Below are 20,305 nucleotides of genomic sequence, written 5' to 3'. Positions count from 1 at the left end.
TTTCCTGCAGTGGCTGGACTAATGAACAATAAAAAGGCTCCAGCACCTGTTGCATTTAGCACCAAATTTCTAGTGCTTCTTGATGCAGTTTACAACTACATAAGGGAATAAAGTATAAGCAGATTAGTTTTATCTGTCATCATGGTTTTGAAGGCATTGAAACTTGACAGAAATTTCTGTACTTCATCAACCTCCTAGAGGTTAGAGAAGCCATCATTTGTTATTGTAGGGGAATGAATGTAAATTGTTCTACTGACATGATTGGGAATGGTAAACGTAAAATTCTTTCTGCTTTTTAAAGCTGTTTTATTTTTAAGCTTCAGTACAAATTAAAATGAAAGAGCAGCTAGAGGGAAGAATTCTTTTTTTGGTGCAATATGTTTCTTTGGGAATTTTATATTTGGGAGTTGCATATATGCAGGGCAGTGTTGTAATTAATTTTAAACCATACGGGACTCAGAAGTCTCTTAAGCATATTAATTATCAATAATTTTGTGTTAATTGTACATATATAAGTTTTGTATTGAAGTAGTAAAAGAATCATGAACTTTTTCTTTAAGGTCTGTTGGGTAACACAGAATAATTTCTAAGAGCCTGGTTATCTTTGTTAGCTGGGAATTTGATTCAGTTTATTGGAAAATCAATGTCATCTTCTACACCTGTATTGTGTCATGACAAGGAAATGGGAAATGCTGTTCTTTGTAGAAGTGGCCAAACCTTTTCAATTCAAATAGCATTTTGTTTTCAATATTTTTCACAGTTTTCAGTAAAATTATGTTCATCAGAATGGAGAGTAGATGTTAAAATCCTGTTTAGCTGACACAGAATAGTGTGTTATGCAAGCATCTCTGATTAGTGTCTGTCTTGTCATTAGATTATGTGCAAAATGGCCTCCATGGTTGGAAAGGACATCACAGAAAGACTTGTGCTTCCCAGGTTCTGCGAGATGTGCTGTGACTGCAGGATGTTTCATGTTCGTAAGGTATGAATTATGAGCATCTGGTCTAGATTCTGTGAAAAAATATGTCATGTGCTTGGAACTTGCATGTGACTAAGAAACTTTCCTGTAGATCTCATTTGTGACATGTATAAGTGAAAGCTGTGGAGGGTTTTGTATCTTGCATTACCATAAATTTTAATATTTGACACTGAGATTTTTTTTCCAGAATCACTACTCTTCTTACTAGAAAAAAAGAAATAAAGAATCTTATTGTCCTTGTGCTATAGATGGCTGCAGTGTGATTGGGCATCTGTGCTTATGATCATGTTGATAGTCAGGAAAATGTGAACCAGCTGTGGCTGGTAAAGCATCAGCCACCTGAGCTCATATCTCTGTGCAGTATTCCATCATGATGTTTAGGTGTGGATGCTGCTCTTTGGTCTCATCCTGCTTTTGAAATAGCTTATTTCCCTTGATAGCTCCATGTGTTCTTTATTTGACAGCACCTCAAATAAATTTAATCCTCTTTTCATTTAAGTTCTGGGGTTTTTCTGTGATTAAAAAAGACTGACTAATTTCTAAGAAAAGAAAATTGTTTATTTTTTAAAAACCATGGAAAATGATGGAATAGGAAAGTTGTTCATAATGAGTTTGCACCAAAAGACATTTTTCTGATTTTAAAAGTTGTTTATTTTTTTTCCCCTTGGATTTCTCTGTATTAAAACTGTGGTCTTAGTCTTTATTTCTTGCATTCTGTCTGCAAGGTATGTGCAGCCAATTTTGGAGATATTTGCAGTGTGGTTGGACAACAAGCCACTGAAGAAATGCTGGTAAGCCATTTCTTAAAGAGTTTTTAATACTATTCAGGAATAGAGCCAGATAAGCTACAGAAGAAAGGCAGCACATGAGAGATCGCAGATACAGGGGAGCATGGCAGGGGAGATAAAGTAATGGGAATGCTGGGGCTTATGTATTGATTTCATCTCTTCAAGACAGTTTTCCTCAAACAGCCTCCTGGAAAGGAGGGAAAGAGAAAGTAAAGTAAGGGAAATAAGTGAATCTCAGAAATAACAAATAAAATAAAGGAAGGAGAGACACATTCAAAATGTAAAAGCAGGGAACTGGATGGAGTGGCGAGAAGAGGATCCTTAACTGTGCACACATTCCCATGGTGGGTCCAGGGAGCTCTAATGGATGTTGATAGATTTGGAGATGTGACGAGGCTAGGGAGCAGAAATCAGCTTGGCAGGCTCTGGGATCCCTCTTCAAGCTTTCTCCTCTTGGGAATGTGGACAGTGAGCTTGTTGAGGGCCAGCAGAGGCTGATTAGTCAATGCCCTGAATTAGTGAGGGACTTACGTGGACAGAGTGTAAATGCAGGCGTGTCTTCAGCCAGAGGCTCTGCAGCTTTTTGCAGTGGTGTTGCGACAGGTAAGCCTATTGTGGCTCTCAGGCCATTTCTTATGGTCTTAAAGCATTTGCTGCATTCTCTCTAGCTATTGAGTGATTCACATCATTTGGTAGTGAAGTTTAGTTGTGTGGATTTGCATCCCATGTGCTTTCTGATTTGGGATGGAAATTGATTTCTCTCACACAGCTGCCTTTTTAGTGATTAGTGTAATGAATTTGGATGAAAACTTTGTAGACTACTATTAAATAAAAAAGTGATGATTATTTCATTTGAAAACAGTAACGTGTGGCAGGACAGCTGGGGTTTTCTTTCTATAACAGAAAATGCGATTTTCTGTTCTTCTTGGATTATTGTTAGGAAAAAGGAGGAGTGTAAAAAGCTGAATTATAAGACTTCATGTTTTAATTTAGATGTTGTATTCCTCTGGGAAATGGTTTTTCCAGCCCCAGAGACCCCTGTAGTGTAACCATGTTAGTTTAACCCTTCCTTCCTTTCTTGACCTCATTGGCTGAAAGCCAATTATCTTTTCCTGAGCAGGAGTCTAGATAAGGCCCTGTTCTTCCTTGTTCACCCTCTTTCCCTCTTTCTACCTGGAAACCTTTGAGTATAAATGTCTTGGACAGCACTGGGGGAATCTTTTGCCTTGCCCCTGAAATATTCCCCCAAAGCCCTCTTGGATCTGGACTAGTTTAGTAACTCCAGGGGGCTGTGGGGGTAATTATTTCACTAAAAGCTTTTTTTAATTAGAGGCAAAGTCCAGAATACTTGATTGCCGAGAGTAGGAACAGCTGAACATCAGTAACTGTGAACAAGGCTGTAGCAACAGCCATTGGTTTACTTGTGTTCTGTCACTGTACCTGTTGCAAGCCAAGGCAGCTGTGCCTCACCTGTACTCTGTCCACCCATACCAATACTGTGTCCAAAAAGCCCAAGCACCTGAGCACCTTCAAAATGCTTCAGTTTTATTAGTAAAACCACTGCTCTGTTCAAACATGTTTTCTCTTGAGCAAGTGCAGTAATTCTCTCATTGCCCTGTTCCTCTTGCTGTTCATGGTCCTGCATTGTAGATAGACGGTGGCAGAGGTTACTAAATCTTAACAATGAGAAGTGTAGGTAGAAAAGGAAGTTTTTTCTTTCTGAAGATGATGTTCCTTTGCATTTCAGTAAGAATCTTAAAAAAAATCTGAAGTGGTCTCTGATAGGTAAAGTGTTAGTCATAGAATCAAAAAATGTTAAGGTTTGGAAGGGACCTTAAAGATCATCTGGTTCTAACCTTCCTTGTCATGGACAGGGATGCCTTCCACTAGATTAGGTTATTCAAGACCTTATCCACCTGGCCTTGAACACTTCAGGCTTGAGGCATCCACGATCTGCTTGGGCAGTGTGTTCTAGTGCCTTACCACCCTTGCAGTAAAGAATTGCTTTCTAATAATGCACCAGTATTATTTTTCTTGTCCCTTCTTTAAAAGAATGGTGTAGACATGAGGTCTTGTCTTATGATAGGTTGTTGGTCTTGGGGGTGTATTTGAAGTTGGGCTTTTTAGGGACTTTTTTTTGGGTATAAATCAGTCTTAAGAGTTAATACTTCCTTGTTGTTCTCCAGACAAGTGAATTTTCCTTATCTGTATCCATAAGTAATATGAAAGCAGCAGGTTAGAAGCTACTGAATGTGTGTTCTTTCTCTTGGCAAATGTTAAATTGTGTATATGAGTATGAAGGTGGACAACCAGGTGAAGAAAATGAATGTGAAAAGAGAACTTGTTTTGAAACAAGTGCTACTTATTAAGACTTGCAAACTCACTTGCTATATTCCTAACAGCTGCCGAGGTTTTTCCAGCTCTGTTCTGATAATGTGTGGGGAGTTAGGAAAGCCTGTGCTGAGTGCTTCATGGCAGTTTCTTGTGCAACATCGCAGGAAGTCCGGAGGACAAAATTATCAACCCTTTTTATTAATTTGATTAGTGATCCTTCACGATGGGTAAGAATTGCTTTTTATTTTTTGAATAGCTGTCATATTTGAAGGATTTTACTCCAATACTCTATGTAGAACTTCCCATGGGTGTGGGTAATCTAACTTGTTCAATGCCCCCTCAAGCAAAATTGGTTAGTTCAGTGATGGGTGTAGAGAGTCCCTGCAGCATGTAAGGAAAACTCTCTCAGCGGAGTAACTTTTTTAGCTACAGAATCGCCTGTGGCTTAACATTGCTGAGAATCATTAACAAAACTGGAAAATTAATTATGATATACTTGTACTTCTTCAGGTTCCCTACCACCATGTCGTTTTTTGTGGGAGGGCATGGTGGAGTTTGCAGTTGTTTTGGAGGTAGATTGGTTTTGGGTTTTGTGGGTGTTTTGGATGTTAGTGGTGGGGAGCTTCTTAATAATTAAATTTTTATTGTTTCTTAGGTGATGGGTTTTTATGTGTGGTTTTTTTTAGGGGGGTTGGGTGGGATTTTTGTTGTTGTTTGGGAGGGGGTTTGTTGGTTTTTTGTTTGTTTGGGTTTTTTTAATTATTTACCATCTTGAAGATTTACTCTTAAACCTTAGGTTTGTTACTAAGCAGACTACTTCCAAGAGCAAAGGATCATCTGCACAGAAGCATGAGCTCATGCATCTTGGAAAGTCATGCAATTTGTAACCCAGCAGAATTAATCAAATAATAAAAATCGAGATAGAGAATTGTTGAGAAGAGGAGAATAAATAGTAGGAGAAAGGAGGAGCAAATTCATGGCATAGCCAAATAAAAAGGGAAAGAAATATAATGCTTGTCAGTCAGTTTCTGGAAGTGAAATGTCTGTTTGCTGTATATGATTTTTTTTCCTTTCAAGTTGTTAAAATTCTGAGCTGAGCTCTCAAATTTACCTGCTTCTATTATTTAAACAGATTTTTACTACTTTGGTTGTGAGGAATAAGCCTGTCAGTTTGGTTACCTGTGATTTAACTGGTTTCACTCTGCTTTTTCATTTTTCTTAACATTTTTTTTAAACTTGGCACTCTGTATATACTTGGCGGATTCTTTCCAGACAAGAGCCTCTGCTCTTGATTTCCTTAGTAGGCTTATGACCCTTCCAATTCCTAGGTTCAATTCCTAGTAGCAGGCATTATGTTTTATAGGACAGCAATATTTATATATATATATATATAATTTTGTTTTTTTCACCTTGGACCCTTTCCATTAGGTTCGCCAAGCAGCTTTTCAGTCTCTGGGGCCTTTCATATCAACTTTTGCTAATCCATCCAGCAGTGGCCAGTACTTTAAAGAAGAAGATGGTAAAAACCCAGAAGATTGTGGTTCTGCTCAGGAAAACAGGTAAATTTGCTGAATCTCCAAGTTATCTTGCCTCCTTGTTCTTCTTCTTCATGAACTATTAGAAAAATTAAGTTTCCTGGATAAATTGAGTATTTGGTAAATGGAAAGATCTGGATCTTCTCATCTTCATAGACCAGAATTAGGATGTATGTTCTGTGTTGAGATGACTGACTTTGACAGACAAGGGAGGGCAGTGTATACCATATACCTGGATTTTAGGAAGGCTTTTGATATGTTCTCCTGTAAGATCCTTGTGGAGAAGCTGCTGAAGTTTGTCTCGGATGAGGAGATAGTGAGGTGGGCTGAGGATTGCCTGGCTGGGCCCACGGGCATTGGTCAGCAGCCTGTAGTTGAAGGTCACTGACCGTGTATCAAGAGGGGTCAGCATTGGGTCCAGTTCTGTTTAACATGCTCTTCAGTGACCTGAATGGTGGAGCAGGGTGTAGCCTCAGCAGGTCTGCTGATGGCACAAAACTGGGAAGAGTGGCTGCTTCACCCTCGCAGTCATGCTGCCATCCAGAGGGAGACCTGGAGAGGCACCCTGGAGAGGGTGCAGTGAAGGGCCACAAAATGACAGACTGTGAAATCTCTCCTGTCAGGAGAGTCTGAGAGACCTGGGACTTCAGCCTGGAGAAGAGCGGGCTCACTGGGTGGGGGTCTTACCAATGTTCATAAACACCTGAGGGGAAAGTGAAAGGAGGATGAAGCTAGACCCTTTTCAGTGATGCCCTGTGACACTTCCAGAGTCAATGGCCACAACCTCAAACACAGGAGGTCCCCTCTGAACATCAAAACCCACTTTTTTTTTAATGTGAGGATGACTAAGCACTGGCAAAGGTTGTCCATGAAGGCTATGGAGTATCCATCCTCTGAAGTATTTAAAACCTGTCTGGTCACAAGTCCTGGGCAACTGGTTCTGGTTATCCCTACTTGAACAAGGAGGTTGGCCTAGGTGGCTTCTAGAGGTCCCTTCCAACCTTGACCCTTCTCTGATTTTATGACTTCTGTTTCATTATGGTGTAAATGAATTTTCAAGAGCATAACAAATCTAGTTTGGTTTTTTAATGTCCATTTTCTTTGGCATTCAACAGTGAGCAAGTCAGAACCACAGAAGATGCCACAACAAATGAAGAGCACAACAGGACAGAGGGCCTGTCTTCATATTGTGATGATACTGATGATTTTTCATCAAAACTTGAAAATGTCATCGAAGATCAAAATACAGCGTCAAATAACTCCAAGAGGGAAAGTGATTTCCAGACTGAATCATCCTTCCATTGCACTTTGCCTTCAGAATCTTGTGGGGAAATGGCTGATGAGAACGAGCAAAGTTCTCATTGCTGTACAGCAGATGTGCAGGAGGCTGGGCTGAATTCACAGGAAACCTCTATTTCAGAGCAGGAATTATACAACTCTTTCCATTTCTGGAGGACTCCACTTCCTGAAATAGATATTGACTTTGAGCTTCAGCAGGTTTCTGATATAAAACTCGATAGAGAAATTCAGGAACTCACTATGCCAGTGTCTCCAAGCATTCCTATGGCAACAAGGAAGGAATTGGAAGAAATGATAGAAAATTTGGAACCCCATATAGACGATCCAGATGTTAAAGGTATGGTAAATATACTGAAGCATTTTTGATGTTTGGAGATATGTATATGTTGCTTCATCTGTTTGAGCTTTAACCTCTTAGTTGTTTTAAAAGTCAGAAGTACTGACAGAAGTACTTAGTTGTTTTAAAAGTCAGTGTTTTCTCGTGGTCCTCAAAGAGATTGAGGAAAATTGATAGTCAACTAAAAGGGAATTTGCATTTGTGTAAAGATGTTTAAAAGGAATATAATTCCTTCTATAAACTGAATGCATGTGCAATTAGCAGTATAAAGTTCTGACTGCCTGTTTTGACATTATAAACAAATAGATGGTTCAGAGGCATAAGCTGTTGATAAGCAAGTTTATTTCTAATTAGCATACATGCAAAATAAGGCAGATTAAGAGAGTTTTATTTTTTTAATTATCAGTGTGAATTACAGTTTTCTTTTTACGCATTATCCGTTTGATTTTGGATGAAATAGTCTCCATTTTTTTCTGCAAGGGCTTTTTTATTGCAGTCACATTTTTACAGCTTTAATGTGACAAGTTTGTCAGATCAGGCTGATAATTGATCAAAGCAGAGTTCTTGAAGTGAGCACACATTCTCCATTTTAAAAGCTTTTGAAGAATGGAGAAGGGTTTCCTAAGTGTGACAGGGTGGTGGAGCAGCACTTCAGAGACACCTCCTCAGCTAAAAGGACTTGGCTCTTCTACACATACTTACTGGAAATAGGTTTTTCACTGGAAGTAGTTTCTTCTTGGTATTCATATGCTGAATAAATTCTAAGACACACTGGACTTGAGAGTCACAGTCAAAAAGTCTGGAGGAAGCCATGTTATTTTGGAGCTGAAGAATCTCTAGGGGGGAAGCATGCCTCTTATACCAGAAAAAGTAGGAGGAAAAGAAGGGGCAATTTGGGGAAAAATATTTTAGAATAAACTGATACGACTTTCGACTTCATTTTATTGTTAGTAGGTTGATATGCTAATAACTTTTCTTAAATCCATTTTGTACTTTTATTTAATCGCTTGTGAAGTCAGCAGATAAAACATTGCTTTAGGGGTGCTTTGGGCACTAAGGAAGGAGGTAAGAAAAGAAATTCACCCTTGCTAATGACTTGAGTTTTCATATAACCCATTTCTGAAGCCAGCTGCAGAAGCTTGCACTGCTGTTCAGGTTTACTTTGTAAAGCTGTTCTGTCTATAATTAGAGAACATACCTTAATGCATAAATTACAATGGTTTATGTAAGCATGTAATTGTACATCCACAATCATCCTGTGTTACGAATTTGTTTATCATGTGTGTTCATGTCTTGTTTCAGAGTAGGTTTTTGGAATTATTTTTGTTTGTTTGTTTGTAGATCTCTTGACTGGGTGTCAGGAGATTTTCTGTGGAGTTATTGACCAGCATTTGCACATATAAGTAGAAGAAAGCTGTTACTAGGTTGTCAACACCATGAGTTCCCCCACTCTGACTTGGTCAAGACTGTGTAGTGAAGCTCCATAAAACATTTCTCCTAAATATTCTACTCTTTTTCCTTTTGTCTGTGCTTTTGTTATTTGGTCTAATACTCGAGAAGCTGGAATTTAACAACATGACTGTTTCAATTTAGTAACATTGCAATTTTAATTTTGCACAAAGTGCAAGTAGTATTAATTTTGCATGCTTGTCTCAAACACTGTAGCACACATAGAAGTGGTAGATATCCAGACTTGAGTCTCTGAGTAGCTGACTTAAATGCCTGTTCTTTGAATCTTATGCTTCCTGAATTGTGACAAAAGATAGGCTTGCTCTGGGGGTAATCCAGGAAATCAGAGCCCCGTCTCTTTGCTCATGGCAATATAATCTAAAACTGTTGTCGCAAACTGATGGTATAAATATTCAGTCGAGAACTTATCTTAATTGCTTTTCATGGAAATTTTATGAAACTGCCTAAATTCACAGAAAACACTGTCTCCAGTATACATGGCTTCCAAATGTATGCCAAACAGCTCTGGTCCCAAATGGTCCATAGGGTCTTAGCCTGCTTGCACTTCCCCTCTCTGCAAAGCTGACAGCTATGTTTTTGAGTCTCCTACTGTGAGTAGGCTTTGCTTTGACAGCAATGACTGAGCAAGCTAGGAGGGTTTTTTTCCTCACTTTATTTCTTTTTAAATCCCTATGATCTTTTTCTTGCACTTATTTTCTTCATTGGCTTGCTGTCACCTAAGTCCTGGACTCCTGCTTCCATGCTGTGCTCCTGTCTTTATTGCTGCATTCCCAGCCAAGGGATGGGAGTGGAAGATGCTGTGTTCTCTGTGGTGGGTAAGTGGAGGCCTGCCATACTGGAGAGCTTCCATGGGTACACATCTTCTGGCTTCTATAGCAAATTGACCAAGGATCCTGAAGGCATGACAAGATGAAGTGATGAAGTGTGGTTTGGGAATGAGACTGTGGTATATGATGTTTTGCATGTGTCAGTAAGATAAAGTTGTTCACATGACCTTGTCTCTGGCTCTACCTTGCCTCTCTATGCTTGACTGTGCAAATTCAGCAGCCTTCTTTTGACATGGATTTTTGGTTGGTTTTTATTTTCTTGTTTTCTTTTTTTCTCTTTTTCTGTTTGGTTTTTTTTAATGTTTTAGATGTTTGCGAGAAGAAGAAAATTGATTCCTGCTGTGTGGAACCATAATGGCACAGGGTTTTTGAAGTTTCTTAAGATCACACTGAATTTTTATTATTTGACTCTGTGGGATATCTGGTGATGGTAATAAGGTGCTGTTCTTCACTAGTCAGTCAGAGGAGGCTGATGATTTCTATTTTGCTAGTTGGCTTAGAGCCTGTCCCTGACAGCTGAGGCAGATGTGGAGATTTGGTGCTAAAGTTCAGCTAGCAATTATTCTTTCCGAGTCAGAAAAACATGGTTTTGTTGGGGTTTCATAGTGTTTTTTTGGTCATCGTTCCTTCTTCCCATCACCCTGTACTTTGCACTGGGTGTTCATCCCTAGCAGCTACTATACCTTTGTACCTCTATCCCCTTCCCTCCACATGTATTCCACCTCCTATTTCCTTCTTTATTTTAATTTCTCTTCCTTTCTGGGTTTGGCATTCCTCTACTTCACATGTCTCACTTCATCCTTCTGTGTTGTGTAAGTTGCTTTTCCCCTCACCTGCTTGCATCATTATAGCAGAAGTATTGAGAAAGAATAACTCATTTTTTACCTGAGGGGTACCTGAGTGTACCAGGCCAATGAGAAGAGTCAAAGGAAAGGCATCACCAAGCTGTGCAGCCCAGAGCCATGGCATGTTCAGTGCATATCCCCATCTTCCAGATGTCTTGGGTGGCAAACACTAAGGAGTTACTGTTTGCATACACACTGGTCATGGTTATGTGGTTTTGGTTTGGTGTTTTGTGTTGGGTTTTTCTGGCGGGGGGAGGGGTGGGTGGTATTGGTTTGTTTGGAGTTTTCTGCAGTACACCTCAATAGAGCAGTTTCTATTTCAAGCCTTAGAGCTTGGCTTCAAGGCATGAGGACTGATGAGTTCTTCAGCAAAAACACTTTTTTAACAGTAATCAGTAACCATCATAGAATATTTTTTCCCTAATCTCATTCTCAAAAAAGGATGAACTGCTTCACCTGAATCTCACTCTTTACCCTGGGGTTTTCCTTCCAGAGCTAGCTTATTGCCAAAGTGATAAATCTGAGTAATAGGTGATTGAGAAATCAGCAACCAAGATAAAGAGAGCCTGTGTTTTCACAGGCAAACTGCTGGCTAGCAGAGCTACATGGGCTGTGCAAAGTTAAGCACTGCTATTCTAATCTCCCTTGAAAGGACCTTTCCAATCCACTGGCCAGACATCTGGAAGGTCTCAGACTGGGAGATGGGAACCTGCACGTTCCTGTGAAATATGCCAGCTTTTTAAAAGTTATCACAGGATCTTTTTTCAGGTCACGTTTTTCCAGTTCCCTGAGACTGCTGCTGTCTTCACTCCTTCAGAGATTACTTTTCTTTTCCTCAGATGTTTTTATTTTTTTATTTTTCTTTCCACAGACACTTTCTTCAACTGGCTTTATCTTACAATCTGCATAGAAAGGGCTAAATCATGTAATGTCAGCTTTCCTTAATATTATTTGGGGGACTAGAGGAGGCTACTGAGGCTAACGGTGGCCTAAGCCAGCTGGATACAAGCTGCTTGGCCAAAAGGAGACCTAATGTGGACAAACCAGCCATTCCCTTATAAGAACTATGTTTATAAGTAAGTTAGGTTACTGGTGCTGCCTGCAATAAGTCAAAAATATGTTGTTAGCGGAACAGGTGAGGGGTAAGTGGAGAAGAAACTCTGTTCTTATGTTTCAGTTACTTCATCTCTGTACCCATTATTGCAGCTCATAGCTTTTGAGTAAGAAGTGAGGGTACAGAAGGCTGATCCTTTAGCAAAAAAGAAAGAAAGGGGGGGAAAAAAATCAATGTCTTCTAGTGAAACATCAGGAGAAACAGAAAAAAACAATAAGGTTTATTGAAAGGACAGAAACTCCTGAAAACCAGGAAATTCAGTAAGACCAGATAAAATGTGATTTAGAATTTACAGATTGTGACAGTTATTTTAGGATGCAGGTACAGTAGCCAAGACTAAATACTTTTTTGTTTAAAAATACATCTCACCTAAAGCAAAAGTTGAAGAAAGAGTTAATGAATGGTCTGAGATCCAGTGAACATTGACTTTACCTGAGTTCTGTGCTATGTGCAAAACTGACCTTTGCACTCCAGTTTTTACTGATGGTAGTTGTGAAAGCTGGTTAGCCAGAGATTCCCTTCTTGAAGTACTGCTCTGTCATGCAGGAAAGGGGAGCCTTATCCTTGACTTGAATTTGAAATGATTTTCTGGAAACCATTGCCTATCTCATGTCAGTAGGAAATCTCTTCATGAGAGATGAGGAGCAGCAGAATGTAACTGTTTTTCATTTTCTTCTTTGATTTCTTGAAATGAAAATAGTTTGGAAATAAGCCAGGCATTTATTGCCCTGGCATAACCACGTATTTTGCCTGGTTTTGGGGGTAATTTATTTAACATTTAAGTTTTCCAGAAATTTATTGACCTTGATCTGTTTTATTCTCATGGGTCTTAAAGTACATAACTTTATTGTCAATGAAGTAATACTTGAAGAGTAAGGTTGTAGCAGTCTCTTACTAATCGTAGAAATTGTGAAATTCCTTATTTTTATATATTTATGTTTAATTATAATATATATAATATATATTTAAACTATATTTTTCACATGTTGTATAGTGGAAGTATTAGTATAATGTTGGTTATACTTGGTTTTTAGCAGTTTTTTTTTTTCTGTGTCTTGTTGAGGAATACAGTAATAAATAATACATCAAGAATATCTTCGGATTATTTTATCAGAATTGGACAGAGTTAGAGAGTTACCATTGCATATTGTAAAGAATTGTCTTTATTCCTGCTCATCAGACTCTACCAACAAACCAGTGAATCCACAATGTGTTTTCCAAGTTTTGCTAGATTTTGCTAATGCTTCAAATCTAAGATTTTACTGAGTTAACAATTTTTGTTTCTTTTAACAGTTGTATATCATATCTGTTTCTTCTGTCTAGAAATTAGTCCAACTTTCTTTGTTCAGTACTTGTTAACAACCATATTCAAAATGCTAGAGGGAGAAATTCAGAATTCTGTTGTTTAGTATGGCAATATGGAATTAAAAACAAGCATATGGGTTGTCATGTAATTTCACAGTGAACATTTAAGAAACCTTGGAAAAGACAAAATCTATGAGGAATAGATCTTCCGTATGGCTGGATAAATTTAATAAGTGAGGAGATGATTCCTCCTTGCCTTCTTGGAAAGAAGTGGAGGAGGAGAGTGGCAGGGTAGACTAATCTGCACTGGATTCTGTGTCACTTGTGCAACTGAGATTGCCTGTGATACCTGATCTCAGGTCAGGCTATATCCAAGGAGCATTGCTCAACAGAGCTTTTTCTAATTCCCAGTAAACAACGGGATGGAAAGCAGAGCAGCCTCGGAACTGCTGGATCTTTACCAAAAGAGTGGGTAGCAGAATATGAAGTGCTAATGCCTTCTTTAGATGAATAAGAGAACATCAGACAGTGCAACCTTCTTATTTGTTTGGAGGATCCAGGAAGGCTGAAGTATTGGGTCTGACATCTTTCTATATAGATCTTCTTTTAGAGTTGCTATTAAAATGTAAGAATTTAATTAACATATATAGAGGGAGAAACAACTTCTCAGAACTGAAATCCTTTGTGTATTACAAAACCTGTTCTTAATCTTTATTTGAATTACTTTATTCCTCTTTCTCTTAGTCCCACCTTCCACAAATGGCCCAGTCTGTAAGTTATTATTCATAGGCTGTTCTGCCCAAAAAAACTACTTGCACCATTAATATTTACTAAAATTGTTAGAAGGCTGATCCTGCCGTAACAGCAGTCTCTTTATTCTTCTTAGGTTATAGGGTTTGTTTGTTTATTTTAGCTTTAGGGACAAATTTCACTGGACTGTGGTTTGGTTGAGTACCCTAGAAAAAGAGTGGGGTGTTAATCTAGTGCTTAATTGCTCCCTAGTTTGGGATTTACCAATATGATCTTAAGTGGATGTGACTCTCCTGTAGTTCCTCTGCCATCTTTTAATTAATTAGTCTCTGTCTAAAAGTTGATCTGTGGACTTGCTTAAAGTTATATTGCAGTTTAGTCTCTCATGTATTTCTCTTTCATGTACTGCAGCACAAGTGGAGGTGTTGTCTGCTGCACTCAGAGCATCCAGTTTGCATCCTCAAGAAGAGACGATGGCCAGTGTTGGCAAGGGAACAGATTCACAGACTGAAATAACCATCAATGACCAACAAAGTTTTAAACCTATACTGAGTGATATTGTGCCTTTAATTGGTGACACTGTTGAGGTAAGAAGAGAGTTTTCTACTTCATTTTTTCCCATTAGGATTTCCAGGGCTCTAGTAACAGAGCTGTAATTTGCATTCATGTGAGGATTGCAGCCAAATGCTTTCTACTTTTGGTTACTGTGGCATTCCCTTTTGTTGGATGGTATTGAAGTGCTAGCTACTAAAATAAAATGGGTTGTGTTGGATGGCTTTGTTTTTGCCAGTTCTGTGCTTGTCCGTGTAAATTATTTAAACTGTTTCTGTTAAAATCTCTGTTGTGACTGTTGCATTTGAAGATGTTCTAATGCTGCCACATTTTATTCATGCGAAAGTGCCTTGCTTAAAACAGATGCTCTGCCAATAATGAGTGAATCTTCTTCCACAGTGCCCCTCCCTAAAGCTGGAGAATGAGATACTTTTTTCCCTTTACTCCCTGTTGAGTTATTGTGGTTTACTGGTCTGCATCAGAGAAGTTCAGAACCTGCAATTGAGATGTTGTGTTTCCTGCTGAAAGAGAAGGTTATTCTAGCACTCAGTAACACCTTGAAGTTTTCTGCAGTTACTTCTTCAACCCTTCTCCTTGTTCCCTGACGGACTGTAGTTCTTGCATTTGATACTCTTTTCTGTTCTTTGCTGTGTCAGGCCAAATCCACTATGTTCACTGCAGATAATGCTACAAACTCAGGTGGAATTAAATGCTGCTGTTGCAGAAGGCAGTGGTTCCAAAATAGGCTCCATAAAATTAGAGCAAGTGATTTGTTGAATTATACTACTGAAATTGTGTTTTCCAGATGAAATTTTGACAAGCGTCTTTGAAATGTCTAGGAGTTAATATCAGTTCAGTGCAGACGTTTTCATCCTTCTTTAACTAGAGCAGTATTTCTTGATGACATTGAATTAACCTTTTCTCTAAGCTGTTGGACTACCATCTAGACCAAAAACATACAAGGAGCTCAGGAATGTGATATTTACTTGGATACTGCTGATTATACACAACCGTAATTTAACTTTACAAATCTGGTTTGTTTCAAAAACACCTGCCTGTCTCCAGTTTCTTTATGTCAGGCTCAAAATGCTTTTTTTATTATAGGATCTCTTATTTCTAATGCTAACCTAAAATGACTGTGTATATTTATCCTCCATTCTTAAGAATTTTGAGGAGTGGTGAGGGTGGTGTTTGTGTGGAGGGACCTGTCCTGTGTTTTATGTTTTTGTATACAGAATATAGTGCTGACAGAAAATTTAAGAACCAGTCACATTGCTGGTATATGTTGACTTTTCTCAGTTTTATGCTTTAAAAGAATGCTCTTAATCTGTCAGTTTCTTGTTTGCTACTGGCACTGAATCAAGTCCTCATTTTACAAGTGAGCAGATATTATAGAGATGACCTAGAATTCTGGAAATCAAGGTGTGATCTGTTGAGCAAGTAGACTGTTGCCCCTAGCAGTGAAGAGACCTCTGATTTTCACAGATGGTTATTGGGGTTTTTTAGTTTAGTTAGGGTTTTGTTGTGGTGGTGATTTTTTTCTTCTTGTCTTCTCTTGAAGTCTCAGCATAGCAGTGTGTCAGTAAGACACTTGATACTTCAGAGAAATCAAGCTCTCCAGCATTTTATATTTGAGTGCAGCCTGCACAGTTCTGCACATATACCATTAAGGAAAACCACAGTCTGCTTGTCCTTTGGCAGCTGTATTGGCTTATGAAGGAGTTACTGCTGCATGTTAGATATTCTCTGTTCAAATGAAAATAAATTATGTAATAGAGTGGACCAGTAAGATTTTTGGGATATGATGAAGCTTGTTTGTTGAGGTCAGCTGTTTATTTTTTCTCAAGAGGCACTGTTTTTATTTTCTTTAGGTTATATGTTCTTTATAAGGTTTGATAAGGGGATGAGTGCTAGAGTCTGTTTATATTTGGAGGTAGAGGGAGAAAGGAAACTGGACTAAAACCCTTCCCACTCCTGTCTGGCACAGTATCTCTCTCTAAGAATGGGATAGATGCCAGGAGGAGATGGGCCCCTGACACTGGCCTCTTCTTTGTTTGGGCCAGCTGCTCTGTCAGGAAGCACCAGCACCGCTTATCCTGGTGTGCAACCCTTGACACAGAGCAGAGATCTTTGGAGCACAGCCCCAGAGCTCTTGTTACACAGCCAAGGGAAGCTTAGCCTTAGAGATCTGTAAGGCCATGGCAAAAATTTTGCGTTTGGTACACAAGAAGCTTTCAGGCTTAAACCCTGCTAAATTTTTGTGTCCTGGCTCTCTGCAATGTTCAGTTTGGTGTGTGCATGGAGGAAGTACAGATGGAACTTACTTTTCAGGGGTGGAGATACTGCATCACCGAAATACAGACTGATGGCTGTCGTTCCTCTCTACTGAAGCTCTTCCTCTCTGGAATGCGTATTTAACTTTAAAAGTGGCTGAATAAAAATGTTCCCATTTGTTGACACCCTCCATTATTTTCAGTTGTTTGACTTGGTTCAGTCCATAAAGTATGATACTTTTAAGCTTAAGCTTTTAGAACTGAGGTAGCAGGGATTATGAGGTGGAGTCCTTTCATTTTTATTGTAACAGAATAGATGACTAACCTCTGGTCCCATGCAAACTGGGAAGTCACTAGGAAGTCACTAGGTTTTGAGTGGGCTGGCTGCCTCATAATTCCTTGATTTGCATGATACCAAAGCTGGTGACTGGCAATGCTGAAAATAGTCTCTTTTGTAGGGAAAAAAAAAAACAAACAAACAAAAGGCTAAAAAAGAATGAAGGAGGAATTGACTGTTAAACTAAAATCCTGCAGAGGTAGTTTTCAGAGCCTCCGGAGGTTTTACAGTTGGAGCTGTGTGCTGCTGGACACATTTATTTATGGAGTTGCTTGCAAATCTGTTCTTTCCTTGGGTCTTTTAAGACTGTCTTGCTGCTGCTGCTTCCTAAGCCTGACAGGTGACATGGACTGCTGTGCCAGAGATACGCAATTGCCTCACAGCTCTGCCTGTTCTTTATCACCTGTAATTATACCTCACCAGCTAAAATTACAGCCCAGTGCTTAGATGAAAGCAGCTTGTGCAGAAGGAAAAAAGCAGCTGTCTGAAGTCAAACCAAGGAAGACAGATTGTATCCTGGAGGCTTTTTTTGGAAGAAGTTTGTAGTTTGCTGGAAAATTCTCGTTGTCAAAACAATCTGAACAGCTTGTGGAAGCGGGCATGTTCTTGTTTCTTGTGTTGACCCTAGGAGCTCACCCTGCAGCATTTGTGAATAGATAGATACCTTGGCTCAAATCTAGCAAAAATGCCTTTGTCCTGTTCCGTCACACAGCAGCCTGATCTACCTTTCAGATATTCATCGCATACTGCTTGAAATTCATGGTGTGTTACTCGAGGCCCTTTGTATTTGGGAGCTGCACTTGTACCGAAAGCATCGGTGCTGCATCCCCCCAGCAGGGCAGGTCATTGCAGCCCATCACACCTCTGCCACTCCTCAAGGCCCAGATGTGCAGCCAGGGTGCTAAAATGAGTGCTGAAAATTATTTTAATAGGACTGCTGAGAGAATTTATGACTCTTGTCAGTAGCTGTGGCTAAGTAGGACTCAGTTTTATAAGGTGAAGCTTATCCAGGAAAGATTATAAAATAATCACGTCCAGGAAGGGTGCAACAGCATGAGTCTCATCAGGCTCTCCTCTTCCGTGTGAAGGGTGGCTTTGTTTTGACCATTTTCTAGCATAAATCCAAAGCAAAAAATTCATCAAAATCAGCTACAGGTGTTTTCTTACTTTCCATTCAGGGGAGAAGCAATGGGACCCACATGTTAATTATATTTTCCTTAATGCAGTCTCAAAAGTACTCCTCTCCTGTGATTTTCATTCCATAAAAACCAAAATGGAGCAGAGTAAGAGGAGCTTCTGTTTGAAATTAAAAGCAGATTTATCTTGCAGACCTTTTGATTTTGAGCTGCAGCAAAATTGTATTTGATATTAAAACATACATTCCTTTAATCTAAGAAATAGACTCTGAGGTGAGGACAGCACTTCTTGATGTTGGTATTTCTTTTGTGTTTAATCTTAGAGTGTGTTTTATGTGTCTTTTAATTTTCTTTTTTTTCCAGAGTATGGATTCTACACTTCACTATATTCATAATGATTCAGATTTGAGTACCAACAGTAGTTTCAGCCCTGAAGAAGAAAGAAAATCCAAAGTACAGGTAAATGATAGTGACTTCCGATTTTCTTATATGTAGCAGATAAGTGATTTTTTTAACATATATGGGTATTTCCTTTATCACCTTTTTCATTCAGTCATTTCTGGCATGATCTAGTTTCTATTAAATATCTCTAAGTTAAGTAGTTTTAAAATAGTCCTTGTTTCCAGAGTCAATGGCTTCATTTAACAGTTGCTTCTGTTACATTTATGCATGAGAGATGACAATATTATTTTGACATGAGATAATAGTTTTCATAGATCCTCAGACTGTGTTTCATTTGGTTTAGTTTTCGATGGGAACCATGCTGTAATGGGACTTAGGTTATTGAGGAAACAGGATGGTTTTTTTATTACATGTTTTAAGAGGAACCACCCCCACCCCTTGATAGCTTTTTTCTGAACAGTTTTGAAAGTGTTTCATTAAGCTGGAACTGCCTCTGGTATTTTTTCCAAAAGGAATCAAATGTTTGTTGTTCCATAGTCTGGTATTACATTGCCACTGTGCATCAGCGTGACTGCTTGAGTGGGAACCTCAGTCCCTCACTTGTTCTTGTCAGTGGAGCTACTCAGCAGCTGTGTTAGGCAAATGCTCTTGTGCACCCTTTAATAGACTCAGTCCCTGACACAGCTGAAGCAAAGGCATAGTAAAAAGGTTTTCACAGAATTTTTGTTCAGATGCTTTGATTCCTCAGTGGACAGAAGGGTAGTTCTTCACCAGAGATCTCTTTGTCTCTGGAGAAGCCTCTTTCTCCCTGTTGACTGTTCAGGGAGTTTGGAAGCAGTATTGAACACACTGTACTCAGCTCACTCCGCTTCCCTGCCTCCCCAAGGCATTTTAATTTATTTTTCTTCTCTCCACCTTCTAAAGATTTGGAGAGAATTAGGAAAGGGTTTTTTGAGCAAGTCATATAATTTGTGTTTACTTGTCTTTATGGATGACATTAAATGGCCAATTTGCACAACGTGTGAGCTGGAATGTTTGCAAAGGGTAGAATGCAGTCTTTCCATTTCCTAGACTCCCTAAGAAGACTTGTCCACTTGCTCCTCTCTTGAGTTGGACTGTATATTTTCAAATAGCCCCCAGTCACGTTATTGTTTCTTTGGTACCTTTTGGTGGAACTCAGCAGATACAAAACTGTTGTGCTCTTATTAAGGAGCTGTAATTAAATAGTATTCTATAGTTGGGGGGAAAAAAAGTGGGAAGAGTGCCCAGGAATTATAGTGAGCCTTATGAGGAGTAAGTGAAAATAGTGTGGATGCTCTGCCTCTCTGTTGCTGCAGGATGTTGTACCTCAAGCCTTGCTGGATCAGTATTTATCCATGACTGATCCATCCCGCGCACAAACAGTGGACACGGAGATTGCCAAGCACTGTGCCTACAGCCTGCCCGGCGTGGCGCTGACCCTGGGCAGGCAGAACTGGCACTGCCTGAAAGACACCTACGAGACTCTGGCATCTGACATGCAGGTGGGCTCAAGCATGAAAGTCTGAAATTCTGTGATATGACAAAGACTCGTTGGAGCCTCTGTAGTGGCTGCTCTTGTTTGGTGGATGTTGGGCTGCTGTGCTTTTTAACACAGAGCTTTCCATCACTGGTTATCCTGTAAGGAATGATGGTGCAGTGCTTGTTTCAGAGGAAGCAGGGGTATGTGGTGCCCAGGTAGTAAAGAAATGGGCAGTTTAGAGTGGGATATGGAGGAAAATGAAGACAGGTTTCCGATTTCCTGTGTGTGCTTGAGATCTTATGGCAGAGTCTGGGAGCCTCCTAGGTTTGAGAATTTGGGCTGTGCTGCTGAGTAGACATGCCCCTGCAGACATGTCTGGAGCTCAGTGAGTCAGCCTCACACCAGGCCTTGGTGCCACATCCAATTAGTCATACAGGAATAACATCGCTATCACCATGCAGCAGCACTGCTGCTTTAAAAACAAATCCTGGAAATAGCAGCATTTGCCTTGTTGTCAGGTG

At 39.5% G+C, this 20,305-nt stretch overlaps 1 protein-coding gene across 5 annotated transcripts in view; it reads left to right on the top strand.

Moving 5' to 3' along the window:
- PPP4R1 (protein phosphatase 4 regulatory subunit 1) overlaps nucleotides 1–20,305 on the top strand; it is a 64,523-nt gene that overhangs the window by 38,162 nt on the left and 6,056 nt on the right. For all 5 annotated transcript variants that reach the window (XM_021525160.2, XM_021525159.2, XM_021525162.2 and 2 more), the window contains 8 exons: nucleotides 875–982; nucleotides 1,705–1,770; nucleotides 4,170–4,328; nucleotides 5,530–5,660; nucleotides 6,752–7,272; nucleotides 13,995–14,170; nucleotides 18,245–18,340; nucleotides 19,621–19,806. In XM_021525160.2, coding sequence (XP_021380835.1) covers nucleotides 875–982; nucleotides 1,705–1,770; nucleotides 4,170–4,328; nucleotides 5,530–5,660; nucleotides 6,752–7,272; nucleotides 13,995–14,170; nucleotides 18,245–18,340; nucleotides 19,621–19,806 — 1,443 coding nt within the window. The remainder of the gene's footprint in view (nucleotides 1–874; nucleotides 983–1,704; nucleotides 1,771–4,169; nucleotides 4,329–5,529; nucleotides 5,661–6,751; nucleotides 7,273–13,994; nucleotides 14,171–18,244; nucleotides 18,341–19,620; nucleotides 19,807–20,305) is intronic.

Source organism: Lonchura striata, chromosome 1 (assembly GCF_046129695.1).
Source record: "Lonchura striata isolate bLonStr1 chromosome 1, bLonStr1.mat, whole genome shotgun sequence".
NCBI lineage: Eukaryota > Metazoa > Chordata > Aves > Passeriformes > Estrildidae > Lonchura > Lonchura striata.
The sequence above is the reverse complement of the archived record's forward strand: the minus strand, read 5'-3'. Positions and strand labels throughout refer to the sequence as shown.